At 38.8% G+C, this 14,128-nt stretch overlaps 1 protein-coding gene across 1 annotated transcript; it reads right to left on the bottom strand.

The window, feature by feature from the left end:
- Positions 1-748: 748 nt before the first annotated feature.
- On the bottom strand, positions 749-13,879 carry itm2bb (integral membrane protein 2Bb). The gene is made up of 6 exons (XM_053496107.1): positions 13,653-13,879; positions 8,049-8,180; positions 5,374-5,589; positions 4,594-4,704; positions 3,054-3,204; positions 749-1,527 (listed from the first exon to the last, which is right to left on the bottom strand). The coding sequence occupies exons 1-6, from the start codon at positions 13,731-13,733 to the stop codon at positions 1,439-1,441; spliced, it is 780 nt and encodes a 259-aa protein (XP_053352082.1). The 5' UTR covers positions 13,734-13,879; the 3' UTR covers positions 749-1,438.
- Positions 13,880-14,128: the final 249 nt, after the last annotated feature.

The following is a 14,128-nucleotide window of genomic DNA, read 5'->3' as shown; positions in this document are numbered from 1 at the left end:
TTCCCCAATTTTAGCCTCACTTCACTGGCTCCCTGTATATTTGAGGATTCATTTATATTCATTTATATTCATAAAATTCTCCTGTTTGCTTTTAAAGCATTAAATGGTCTAGCCCCGACCTACCTGTCTGAGCTGCTTCACCCATATTCGCCCTACCGCTCTCTTAGGTCAGCTGATCAGCTGCTCCTGTGTGTGCCGAAAACTAAGCGTAAGCTTAGAGGGGATCGGGCTTTCGCTGTTGCAGCTCCAACAATGTGGAATAAATTGCCTTTGCACATTAGACAGGCTTCTTCCCTTGCTGTTTTTAAATCTCTTCTCAAAACCCATTTTTTTTCCATAGCCTTTGATGACGTGCGAGATGCTGACATTTGATTTATTTGTTTACTTTACTTATCTTATTTACTCTACTTTGTGTCATTTGTTCTTATTATATAGTTGCTGTTTTTTCTTTTTTTAATATTATTATTATTATTATTATTATTATTATTATTTTTTATTATGTCTTTTATTTGATTCTGTACAGCACTTTGGTCCAGTGTGGGTTTGTAAAGTGCTTTATAAATAAAGTTGGTATGGTATGGTAACTGCCTGAGTGTTCCTAATAAAGTGGCCGGTGAGTGTATTTGCTCTTTATATATTTGATATAAACATGTGAACATGTGCACGCTCTCTGATAAAAAGAAGGAAGTTACAACTCTTTTATCTCTCTCTCTCACACACACACACACACACACACACACAGCCTGAAGACAGTTTAAAGTCTTTATTATTGTTGTTATTAATGTTACAGAAAGGCTACTATAAATTATGGTTACACTTTGAGTTTAATTACACACGTTTAATTCTTTTACTTCCTGATTATTAATGTGTTTATAATGTTTTTAACAAATCTAGAATTGATTCTGCTTTAAAATAATTCATCATTATTTCATCTGTTAAAGCCACAGGTTACAGTGATGTACAAAATCACTTTCTTGTCAACCTTCATGATAGAATATTCTTTGTTAATTTGAAAATATACATATACATTTGATCTAGAGTTTTGTATATGAATATAGATTTCTACAAAGTTACTTTTTTCTTCTCTAATTCCTAAAACATTAAACTTGTTACAGAGCAAAGAGGAAAAAATCAACAGCGAAAAACAATAAACAAATGATAAAATTATGAAGATTATATTATCCTGATGGAACATGCATGCTCGCTCTCTTTATCCACACACACACACACACACACACACACACACATTATTTTCTACCATGTGACCCATGAATAGAGAAGCTTAAAGTGAAATGGAAACTGAAGCAAATCTTAAACAGCCCATAACATGAACATCAGAAAAGGGACAAAAATGAAAGTGTCATGAAAAATAAACACCACTCTCTCTCTCTCTCTTTCTCTCCCTGTATCTCTCTCTCTCTCTCCGCCGGTTTCTCTCTCACAGCTCACAGATCTGAGTCTCCATGGCGAAGCTGTTCTCGAAATGCCGGATGGTGCGACAGTTCAGAGCTTCACGTTTCTGCAGACCTGTTCATCAGAAACAGAAACCACAGGTATCATACTGTACGTGTGTGTGTGTGTGTTTTTTTGTCTGCGCGTGTGTTTCTACCAGAAAAAGACATGCAAATAACTCTGTATTACTTTGATATACTTTTGAAGTGTTTACTGCTAGAGACACAGGTTGACTGGTATCGCTGGCGTGTTCCAGACACACACACACACGTCTCTCCTTTTTTTTCTAAGAAGTTTAGCACACACATGTTGTGTAATGACCCGCGTGAGTTTCTTTCAAAGCAGTTTCTGTCTCTGCCTTTAACTGGACATCAGATGGTTTCCTCCAGGAGGACCGGGCTGAGTTTCGTCCTGTCGCTGTGCGTCACTGTGATCGCTGTTTGCAATGAAATCTGAACTCAAACCATGCTGAATGAATGAAGAGGATCACGTTGCTCGAGTAATAAATAAAAAAAAAAACAAGACGTAAAGCAACTTAGAATTAATTCTTTAAAAAATTAAATCCCTTTAGCACGTCATGACATGAGTAACAATTTATTGTTAACAAAAACACACATATTACTCTAAGACAAGAGAATCTCAATACTGCAAAAAAGTCTCAATTTTTTTAAAATCTTGTTACTAAGAAAAAAATGATCATTGCTGATGGGCTTATAAAGAAAAGCATTGACAAATTTTGTTACTATGAGCAAAAACACTGGTTACTATACAAAAGAAAGAATTGTCCTCAGTATAAGAATAAAACTCTACTGCTAACTCTACTATGAGAAAGAAAAAAAAACTCTTGTTACTACAAGATAAAAAAAACTTTACTACGAGAAAGAAATCGGGGAAAAAAAGTTTTTTTTTCAACTATGTGGATCAACGTTTGTTACAAAAGGGGAAAAAAAAACTCTAAAGAGAAATTTTCTTTACTATCAGAAACAAATTCTCATTATTGCAAGATGAAATCATGTAGAATTTATAATAATCAGATTATTATCATTTTTGGGCCAAAGCAACAACCTGAAAACAACCATAAGAACACGAGACCGTGTGGATCTCGCTGGTTCTTTGTCCCGTGTGACCCAGTTTCAAATTTGTTTTTCACAGTTGGTTAAGATGAGCTAAAATCCTCATGTTCATCATCATCATGTTGCCTTTTTGTGCTAAAAAAGCGAGATACATCAGTCTGTAGTGAACAAACCTGAGCTCCATACACGTGTATTACCGTCTGAACTGCTGTGAGCTTTACGGGCTCCGTCCTGACGTCTGTGAGCCGTCGTGATGACGTGATGCTAATGTCGTTAGTGTATATAAAGTGTATATAGTCATTTACAAATCTCCACTAAGACACAGTGTTATCTGTAGCTGAACGTCACGGCGAACACGTCATGGTCGCACATAACAGTGTGTTTACTCCACCGCGTTCTGAGTGCGTTATCAACAACGTTAGCGCGGAGGTGGTGGACTCTCAGGAAATTGGGAAATGCAAGAATGTAGGAGTGTTGTGGTTTATATAGTCATATCGTGTGTGTGTATGTGTGTGTGTGTGTTCCTACCCAGTATGGTGTCTCGGCGCTGCAGTCTGTACGTCTCTTTGTTTCTGCACACTTTGTAGATGTAGGTCCCCAGGGGCTCGATGTCATCCAGTTTCTCCGTCACAATCATCTGCTCGTGAACCAGATACGTCTGAGGCAGGTAGGTGCCCGCCTGGAAACACACACACACACACACACACACACACATATAAACCTACATTCACTACTGCTTACTGCACTTTAAATATAATTGCAACGTTATTTGTTTAGTACCCGTCCTTGGAAGTGGAACTAAAACACACTGCAGGGACTCAAGTTAATCAATTTAATACCATAACATCATTTACACTTTAGGTCAAATCACCCAAAGTTACATGTTTTTATATTATAAACCCCATCATACTCAGCCATGGTCTTCCTGCATCGTCAAACAATTGAGTGAACGCAGTAGGAACTTGTATAACTTGGCAGAAACAAAGTAGGAACCGGTAAGGACGCAGTATTGTCTCCCTTGGAGGTCCCCCCAAAATACAGTGAAACCTTGGATTACGAGTAACGCAGTTTACGAGTGTTCCGCAAGACAAGCGAAGATTTTTAATAAATTTTGACTTGGAAAACAAGCATTGTCTTGGTTTACAAGCACCGAGGATCATGTATCACGCATGCGCTTCTTGATTTAAAGCCGAACGTCTCATGATCAAAACTGAGCCAAAGGTTTTTCTCTCTCTAGCACTGCGGGTATTCATCTCCCCTGCTGGGTCTTAGTGCTCATCTCTTACTGGTATAATTAATATCTCTGTGTGTGTGTGTGTGTGTGTGTGTGTGTGTGTGTGTGTTTCTTTCTCTTGCACTGCAGAGTGTGTGTGTTGTGTGTGCGCGCGTAATTTTACGCTTCCGCAACGAGTTCCACTGTAAGTTTAAAAAAAACTGTGTAACTAACGCCTCTTAGGGACTTCACTAACGCACTACAAGCACACAGCAGACGGGAAAGACCGAGTTGTCATCGGGACGCCACTGCGTTGTTGCCACGTCTATGAAGTTCTCACAACGACCTCTTCAGGCTCGTGCAACGTTACAGAGGACTCTATCACGTTCATACTACGTGCTCCTGATGCAGCAGGTTATCAGCGCATCTCTGTCACGTCCAGAGAACTTAGTATCCAATAACTGAGTACCTCGGCTCCGTCTGACCGGACCTGGTGAGCACGTGATTACGTGATGGACGCATTGAGAACCTGACAAGGACGCGGCCAGGAAGGAGTATGAACTTGATAAATGAACATTTTCCATTTGGACAGCACTCACGCTGTGTTCCGTGATATTTCAGGAGGCAGTGGGAACGTCATGCTCTTTGTTGAAATATAAAATCATGAAAAAGAGCATAAAATCCGTCTTCATAGTTTGCCCAAGTTCCCTTCCACTTCTTTAGTAAACCAGAAATTACAGCGCATGCTCACTTTTATTAACTTTTTTTTTTTTCCCCAGACATGCTGGTGGCAGTGCAATCCAGGAAATACACAGAGAATGAGAAGAAACAAACGGGAGGTAACTAGTTTCTCACCTTGAGCTTGGCCAGAAGATCCATTAAGTCATGAGGAGGCATGACCACGGATGTGTTCAGAGTGATCACGTAGCATTTATCCAGACTCAAATCCAGATATGCAGTCAGCCTCTGAGAACACACACACACACACACACACACACACACACACACACACAGTATATTAGGGTTAGAATTGATAAATCCCATAGTTAAACACATTAACATTTAACTGTACGTGTGGTGTACACATTAACAGACACAAACTACAAAGAAATATGATGCAAAACAAACATATTCCGTTAATAAATTATAATCAGGTTCATTCTTAACACCAATTAGATGATTAAAGATTCATTCATAGAAATCCTTTTTTTTTCAGGACATTATTATGAGAAATGACTGTGTATTTTAAATGAATGACACTACAGTATAACATACAGTATAATAGAATTCTGGGTATATTAATAATAATATTAATAGTATAATTCTTATAGTGCTAATCAATTATTAATATTTTATAATCTGATTAATTCATAATCAAAACATATTTGAATAAATTTACAATTTTAATTTAAAACAATTATAATAGGTATACATTATATTTGCCAATGTTTCATATGTCTATTGTTTCTCTATTGCATTATGTTATGACAATCTATGGCGTAATAAAATGTTAAAAACACAATCACTTTTCATCGCACCAAAAAACACTGTAGTAGTTAATAATAAAAAAAAAAAGAATAATAAATAATTTGAATAAAACATTGAAGCGTGTTATCGCATGCAGATGTTCCTCACCCGTTTGAAGTCGTGCACGATGACGGCCGGGTCGCTGTCGCTGAAGTTGGGCACCGGGACGTTGATGAGCGCCACCTCCTCATCCTGCAGCACGCGCACGATCTCATCAATCCTACGCAGACCCACTGCAGGTTCCTCCACTATGTAATCGTTCTCCTCCTGGATCCTGTAGTTCTCCTCAGTGTACTTCACACCGCACACAAACACCTGGCCTTCCTACACACACACACACACACAACGTGTAAGACGTAATAATGTGATAATAAAACATATGCAAGGAACACGTCTGTGGGCATACTGTTTTAGGAAAATAATCAATGATTCTGTAGTGAGGGACTGTTACTCTGGTTATCGTCCTGTAACAGCACACCAAAATAAAGAAAGTGTTTTATTTCCTCTTAAACCCTTAACGCCTCCTTCCCAGTCATTACTAATTTTAACTATCGTCACACTGTACTGAGTTTCTGTTCTCACTTACATTATCACATCTATAAACAGTCATCTGCTTCTCTCTCGACGTTAAAGAAACACACGACTCGTCTTGTGACTGACTCTTCGGTCCTGGAGACGCTCCCATGGTGAAAAATTACAGACTGTAACAGTAAAGTTTTGACACTGGAGACTCCTTCCATAAATGCTAATCAAACACCTCTTCAGAAGGTTTGTGTGAACGCCTATTCGTTTCAAATAACGGATATGATTTTAGCAAAAACCTGCTTTCTGCTCTGGAGGACGGCGAGCAGTCAGTCGGTTGTATCCGCCGAGGTCCAGATTGAGGAAGAAACCCAAACGCAGTGCTTTAGCCGTTTTAGAGACGTTTTCTATGAATCCCGTCAGCAATGTCAGCGAGCGCCGCGCACGTGTGCAGAGACAGTCGTATAAAATCAGATCTGCGTGGTTGAGTCACATGACCACGTATCAGATCTACAGTAGCACCGCATGCATATGAGAGTGACTCAGATCCGATCAGATGAAACATCAGACTTGTGCGCTCAGACACACAGACAGATCTTAAAGTCAAATCTGTATCACATTATGGTAAATAATATATATGTGAAAATATGACTGAGTTGTTACTACAAAAACAATAACAATATTAAAATAAAAGCGTTAATATTAGACTTAAATCTTGCATACTTCTGTTTAAACAAACTATTTTTCTAGTTGGGTCTTGCTCGTCCTCGTACACCTACACCATCACGGTTTGCTTTTCTTATCGTTCACTTTGTGCTGTTCTCCCTCTTTGTGCAACCGCTTTGTGTCCCTTTATGTCCCTGTCGTGCGCGCCGTCTCTGTTGGTTTATTGAATAGATGCTGTGTTAAGTGGACGGGCGCTACAGCACACTCGTGCACAAGCATGGCATTGTTTCTGTTTTATTCTGTACTCTGGAAACATTTTGACAAGTTGAAGTTGAAGTAGAGCGTGAGCCGCTGTCAGAGCTGCTGTTATAAAAAAAAAAAAACCTAGAATTATGAATTTAACAATACAGTGGTGTAATGTGTTAAAAAGTTGCAGCACTCTTGGAGCAACATGTTAGGAGACGTGCTTTGTGTTCAATTTAAGTGAGATCTACATTAACAACACACATGGTGCATCAACAAGACTTTGTTTCAGAATTGTTTCAATAAATGCCAGGGGTCTTGCGTAGCCTGATGTGCACCTCCCCAAACACTGGACTGTGATCGGTCTCCATGGTAGCAACGTGTTTCCAACGAGTTGAAATCCGAACCGAACATGGAGGAAGTCGAAGATGTTCTCTGGACCTGTCTGATTTGTCCTGGTGTCCCGCTCCTGGTTGGAGATCTCGTCACATGGACGCCCCATGTGGTCTGTCTGGGATGCGTGTGGTGACTGGGGACGGTTCCACTTTTCCATGAAGACGGTCCTGTCCTCGGCTGATACAGACAGCTGTGTCTCCGAGGACTCGTGCCTGCAGACGCTCAATAGTTCAGGACTGGAATTTCCTACAGTCTACCTGAACCTCCAATAACGAACTAGACTCCATATGAACTTCTCCACATCTCCTGTTCTACTGAACTTCCAGCCTCCTAACACACACTATGAGTGCAGATCAATCCCTGCCATCCGTTATCACCCAGATGAGGATGGGTTCCTGGCTCCTCTCAAGGTTTTTTGATTCATACACATTTCCATCATTTTCTTTTGATTGTGTGAAGCTGCTTAAAACTCAATTGAGTTGGATTGTACTAGCCGTTTGGTGAGGTAATTGCAGAGCGACACAAACACACCATTGCACACGTATGAATGCTCACAACGCTGTAGGCCAGTTGCAGAGGCCGATGGCGTCGGCTCTGTGTGGACTTGAAGCAGAATCATGAATCAGCCTTTAAACGATTAAAGCTGCCACACATTTTATCATCTCGACTGTTGTGTATGTGATATTTCGTTATTCAGAGTTACTCATCAGATACACAGACAACAATACCGTTTTAAATGAATAATAGATCAGACATTTCACAACCACCAGCAATCTGCGGGCACACATCCAGTATCCCGAGAGATCTTGAGCCAGCTTCTTCTTTACTTTCTTTATTTCTTTATATTTTTTTTATAGTGTAGACAGACCAAAATGACAAACTTGTGCTTAAAAAAATATAGCCATACTCTCTCTCTCTTTTCTGAGAATATTAAAAGTCTCACACAGTGTCCTCACCTCCAGCACGTAGTATCTGTACAGGTAAGCTCCGCCCACGATCACGCCCGACAGCATGAGAGCCAATCCCAGGTAGAAGCACCAGCACCACGCCCGTGAAGGCTGGCCCACAACCTGCGCCGCCTCGGGGTCCTGGAGACATAAACACACACACAACACATTCCTGTAGGTCTGGTGCCAGGGTGTAGAGCTCACTCGCACCTGAAACTCACTGAACGTTATACAGTTGATCTATTTATTAAAGAAAACATAAGTAGTGCATGTAGAATAAAAGTGTTCTAGTGGTTATATAACAGTGTGTGTGTGTGTAGGCTCCAGGACGAGAGGCTGAAAAAGGAAGCTTTGTTTGGCAGAACAGGATGACACGCCCGTAAACAGGCTGGATTAAAAACAATGAGTAATTATGTGTCCCTGTGGAATCTGCATTAAAGCGCTCGATGATCATTTTGCAATCTGTACAGAAAGCGTGTCTGTACATGGGGAACCTAACGGAGCACATCCTTCAGAAAACCCAACCTAATCTCTCACACACACACACACACACACACATATACACACGTCCTGTTCAGATGCATGAGGTACTGTATCTGTGAGTGCTTCAGTAGTTAATACATTATTTGTAGCTTTTTTTAAGATTTAAATCGCTCTCTCTTTTTCGTATGTTTTATGCATAACTATTATAACACATTTGTCCTTTTTTTTTAATACTGGAAAAAACAGATATTGTCATCCCTGGTTATCTAACATACCTATAGTTGATAATAGAGATGTTCAGGATCATCTCAATACAGTGTGTTGCAACATCAGACTTAAAAAACTAGTGTGTTCATTTTATTAGCAAAGGAAACAAAATGTTCCAAAAACGTACATGCATGATAATTCCGTCCATGTTGTTAGTTTACTCCCTTCATAATCGATAATGTGATGCAAATGACTGGATTTTAATCCCTAATGAACAAACCAGAGGTGACACTGGGAAGGAAAAACTCCCTGAGATTGCGTGAGGAGGAATCTTACGTGAATGTGATTATAAATTGTTGCCCCTTTAACATATTACGCATGATGGTAGAGAACACTAATGTGTTTAAAGGATGTTCCATCTGAGCATCCGGAGTTTTTTTTATAAATAGAGAAGAACGAGTGAGTCTTAAGATTTAGGGATGCTTTTGTTTTAATCTTTAGGGCATCCAGGTGGACACTGTTGTTTAGAATTTCTTTGTCCCTTTAACCTGAGGGGATTCCACTTAGCCTCATCTGATCTTTGATGCACAGGTTTGATGCCGGATGCCCTTCCTGTCACAATCCGGACTGCCTGCAGCGTGCCATCCTATACTGCTTATACTGAGTAGGGTCACGCATCCTGGAGACTATTCCTGAGAATAGGGCGGAGTACAGCTTGCACACACACACACTAAACTCTAAACAACACTACACAATCTCCCGTTCATTAACTTCAAAAGTAAGAAAATAGAGAAGAGCAGAGCAGATGAGGCAACGACTTTACGCGGTTGCTATAATACACGGAACTTGTGTCTCAAAATCCCACAGTGTAACAAACCTATAAAGGACTAAACACGCAAAGTACTGTCTATTAACCCTTTCATGCATGTTATTAGGCCCCAAGCACAATGACATCAGCCCAATGTCGTCACAGTGTGTGAAGGGCCCTCTTGTCTAATAATCTAATAATCAATGTATTTCTCCCCCCAGCATCCAGGGCCTTTAGTGTGTTTTACCATGCTCAAAAAAATCATGAAAATCAGCAGACATGTTGGAATCTGCTGTATGTATATTATACACATTTAGAGCTCATTGAACTGAACAACTTTTGCGATGCATGTCCTGGGCTCAACTCAACAGAAAGTCAGTTATTTTGGGTCATTTGACAAAACGCACCCTATGGATTTTTATTTACTCCTACTAGGGACTTTATACGATCGCCAGGAAACCGGTCCGATGTGATCTCAAGACATTGTGGATGCGAAATGTTAGAGGGATTTTTGATATGTTAAATAAGTCAGCCATGACGACGCCTTAAACTAATGCTGAAAAGTGACTTTCCGAGTGACATCATAATAAGTGACATCATAGTGTGAGGCTTTTTCCAGCATCTGAGGCGTTTTGGAGGTCTCAACATAAAATTCCCACTTTTATAAAATTACGTCATTATGGTATTGGTAGGTTATTAAATGCATCTTCCCACTGTGCCCACTGTCTTTCTGGTGCTCCGGGTGGCAATGGCGCAGGGTGCTTGGGCCCGCTCATCGCTGCTTGCAACTATATTTAATGTTGTTTATTTGACTTTTTTTTTAACAGTATTTTTCAGATATGCCGAAAGAAAATGAATTATTTTAACCATTTAACCATGCTCTTTGTTGATTATTTTCCTAAACACGATGCCAATCTGTGCATTATTATATTAACATATGCAATCAAATGCAGTGCCAATGCTAAATGCAGCTAAAAACTAAATATCTAATATTTTAATAAATTTCAAACAAACACACATGGCTCTATAGCTGTCTGAGTTTTAGGGTGTATTTTTTTTAACACATTATAGAAGTAAATTTTTCTTTAGGAAAACATGTATATTAAAGATAATAAACAAGTTGTATTTTAGCTTCTGTTTTGCCCCAAAACTGTTTAAATGATTTCATTTTTTTTTTTTTAACCAAATAAAACTTCTGATTAAACTACACTTGATTTGATGAAGCATCATCCAGTAGTAAAAGAATAAACCCTACTCTGGTCATGTCAGTATTAGCAGATGAGTAACTTTTTGCGTAATGTTAAAAAAATACAGTACGTTAAACAGAATAGAATAATTCACTGATATCACACCGTGTGTGTGCTTCTCTCATGCGTGATGTGTTAAAGGTGGGAGTGTCCAAGTACAATTACTTAGTTCCTCTATTTAAAACTGTACACTTGAGTTACAAATCGCGTTTCAGATATTTAAAAAAAAAACAGCTTAATTTTTTACTCACTACACAATACATGTGTCTATAATCAATTATTTATAGCGTTATAAAGTGAATGCTTAGCATCAGGCTAACATTGTAATTAAACATTGTAATGAATCTAAACCCCGTTCCTGCACAATGCAGCTGGTTATGAACTGTTACACCTCGATATCATCATGTCAGATAACACCTAAGTCACGTGCAATGAAACTGTCTGTAATTATTACTTAGATAAAGTTCGACGGCGTCTACTGATTACCGAAACAGAAATTAGTTAGCTGTAAGTCAGGATGGTCAGTGGCTGGAAGAACATTTCTTGCCTGAGAAGCTGCACAGAGACAATGATTTGTTGTTTTAAAGGTCTTGTACATATTTTATGGTCTTTTCTGGAAGGACATGTGGAGGAAACCACAATGGAACTGTACATAAACGTGTACAGGATATTTGTGTTGTGTAACTCACAATAGTGTTTGTAACTATATATTTTTGTTCTAGATTTGAACTTTTTGCTATAGTGACTCAAATCAGTGTGTGAACAGAAGCAGACATTTTATTTTGTAAAACGTTCTCATAAATATCCTTTCACAGGCTTCTCCTCACAGCTGCTTTAACTTCACTTTATCTTTAACTGCGAGTGTTTATTCTGATGGTTAATTACACTCAAACTTCAAAGTTTAAAACAGAAACATATGCAAATACCATCAGCATTCTTCTCTACTGTTTCAGAAAAAGTGTTACATCATTTGTGTTTATGAGTGTGTGAGAGAGAGAGAGAGAGAGATGGAGAGAGATAAGGAGAGAGAGAGAGATACTGTATGTGCATGAAAAACTTGCCCTAACAGGTTTTGTATTCACCTCGGTATTTCTCGCGGCTGCTTTGCATGTAACTGAAACTGCTGTGTGTGTATAAACAGTGCTCCCTTACAGACGCACGCACACACACACGTCAAAATGGCGGTTTCAGGAATTAATAGACAATAAATGTATCTATTTTATTTTACCCCTAACTCCACACACACACACTCACACACAGCTGTAATGAAACAACAATCTTACACACTCATACCATAAAAAATAATCCGGATTGAAATCAGGATCCAGAAACTCAATCCAGAAACTTCCTGACGGAATTTCGTTAAACATTAACACCCAGATAAGAGAATGTTAAATCACACATTAAACCTGCCTCAAAAACTGTGTGTGTGTGTGTGTGTGTGTGTGTGAGACTTAGAGAACTCAAACCTTTTCTTCTAAGAACTTACTATACCACACACACTCTTTTACCGAAGTCTAAAAAATATTTTAAAAATGTCTAAAAAAATTAATCTAATGTACTGTAATGTAATATATATTTTAATTTTTTATTAAAAAAATCTAACAAATATAAAAACACTCAGGTCTAAAAACATACAAAAAAGTTTTTTTTTATTTTTATAAACAGACTAGGTTTAAAAGTCAAGATTCTAAAATGTGATTTATTTAAAGTTCCTAAAACTTACAGACTCCTTCAGAAAAACAGAACCAGTGTAGAACTCCTTTCTATGAGACTCGTTAATATGATCATGACTAAAAACTTTTTTTTTTTACCAAAAGTTAATATTAAGTTGAAAGGCTATTATTATTATTATTATTAAAATTAATTGTGAAAGCTTAGCTTTAAAAAGGTAGATTTAAAGGCTTTTCTTTACAAAAACAAAAAAAAAAACCCAGAAAGTAAAGTGTTTTCTTTTAAAGTAAAGTACCAAAGGAAAAAAAGAAAGAACTTTATAAAGCAAGAACTTTAGTGGATAAAGCGTTAGTTTTAAACACTCTTATTAAAAGATTTTTGTGGGGTTTTTTTTCAGTAACATTTCTAAGAAAGAGAAATTCTGAAAGCCAGAACCCTTTTTTAATGATATAAATCTATGAGTCCCACTCCTAACTGTTAAATAAGGAGCGTTTACTTTGTGTTAATCTTTCATTAATGTTCCTCGACGCTTCTTTGTATAATTCAGGATAATAGATAGCTTCCTGAATAGATCTTTAAAAAGTCTGGTTCCACGCCGGGCCGCGTCTATAAAGGGTTCTGAGTTTCTCCTTACACTACCAGGGCCAAGGTTCTAGAGTGTTGTACTGTCCGTGTTGCTGGGGTGGAACTCATCTGATTACTGTAAAAGATAATCAGAATAAAAGGCATCGAAGATATACAGTATATCCTTAGTAACAAGCAAAGTACTCCAGTGTGTAGTGCCCTTCCTTCCTGTCTTTTTGAGAGGACAAGCCGTCCTTCACCAGTCTGCCATTTTAACTAGAGAACCATTCAGCCTGCAATTAGTGAAGCAACAACAACAACAAAGAAATAAATAAGAGAGAGAGAGAGAGAGAAGTCTGACAGGCAGCTTCCCAAATCACACCTCCTCCCTGTACACCTGCACTAGATAGGCTGTGAAGTGAAAGCACCCTACAGAGAGAGAAGCCGAATGAGATCAAACCCCCAACAGGATCAAAGTCCAGTGTTACAGTTCCAGAGTTCCAGAGTTAACGCTTAGATCCGGAGATCAAAGGGGCAGAGATGAGAACCTCGCGAGCTTATTGTTTAGTCTGCGCCTGTCTTTGATGTTTGCGCGTGAAAACGTTTGTTGTGCGAGCCGCAGATCGTTACCTTGTCACCGGGGATGAGCGTCTCGCTGTCCTTCTTCACCTCCTTCTGAGACAGAGCGGAATTAAAGCTCACTTTCACCATGACGGAGTGTTTGTTGTTTACTCGGGAAAATAACAAGATTAAAGACGAGAGAAAAGAAACAATAACACCGCGTTTCACCTCCGCTGCTCTCGGCTTCGCTCAACGACAAGGCTCGGCTGTGTGACGCAGGTATAAACACACACACACACACACACACACACACACGCGGAAGTTGGAGATAAAAATCCGACTGTGGCTCATGGCTGGTCGGCAGAGGGCGCACTTACAAGTTTATATAAATATCAAAAGTAATATTTACTTCACACAGCTCTGGAAATAAATAAATAAATAAGAGATCACTGCTTTTTTTTTATAAAAAAAAATAAATAAAAATCAGCATCTCTACAAGTGTGCAACTCATTCCATTCCAGTGTCACAAGCACATCTCATCCTGC

This window comes from Clarias gariepinus, chromosome 5 (assembly GCF_024256425.1).
Source record: "Clarias gariepinus isolate MV-2021 ecotype Netherlands chromosome 5, CGAR_prim_01v2, whole genome shotgun sequence".
Lineage (NCBI taxonomy): Eukaryota > Metazoa > Chordata > Actinopteri > Siluriformes > Clariidae > Clarias > Clarias gariepinus.
This window is presented reverse-complemented; position numbering and strand designations above follow the sequence as displayed.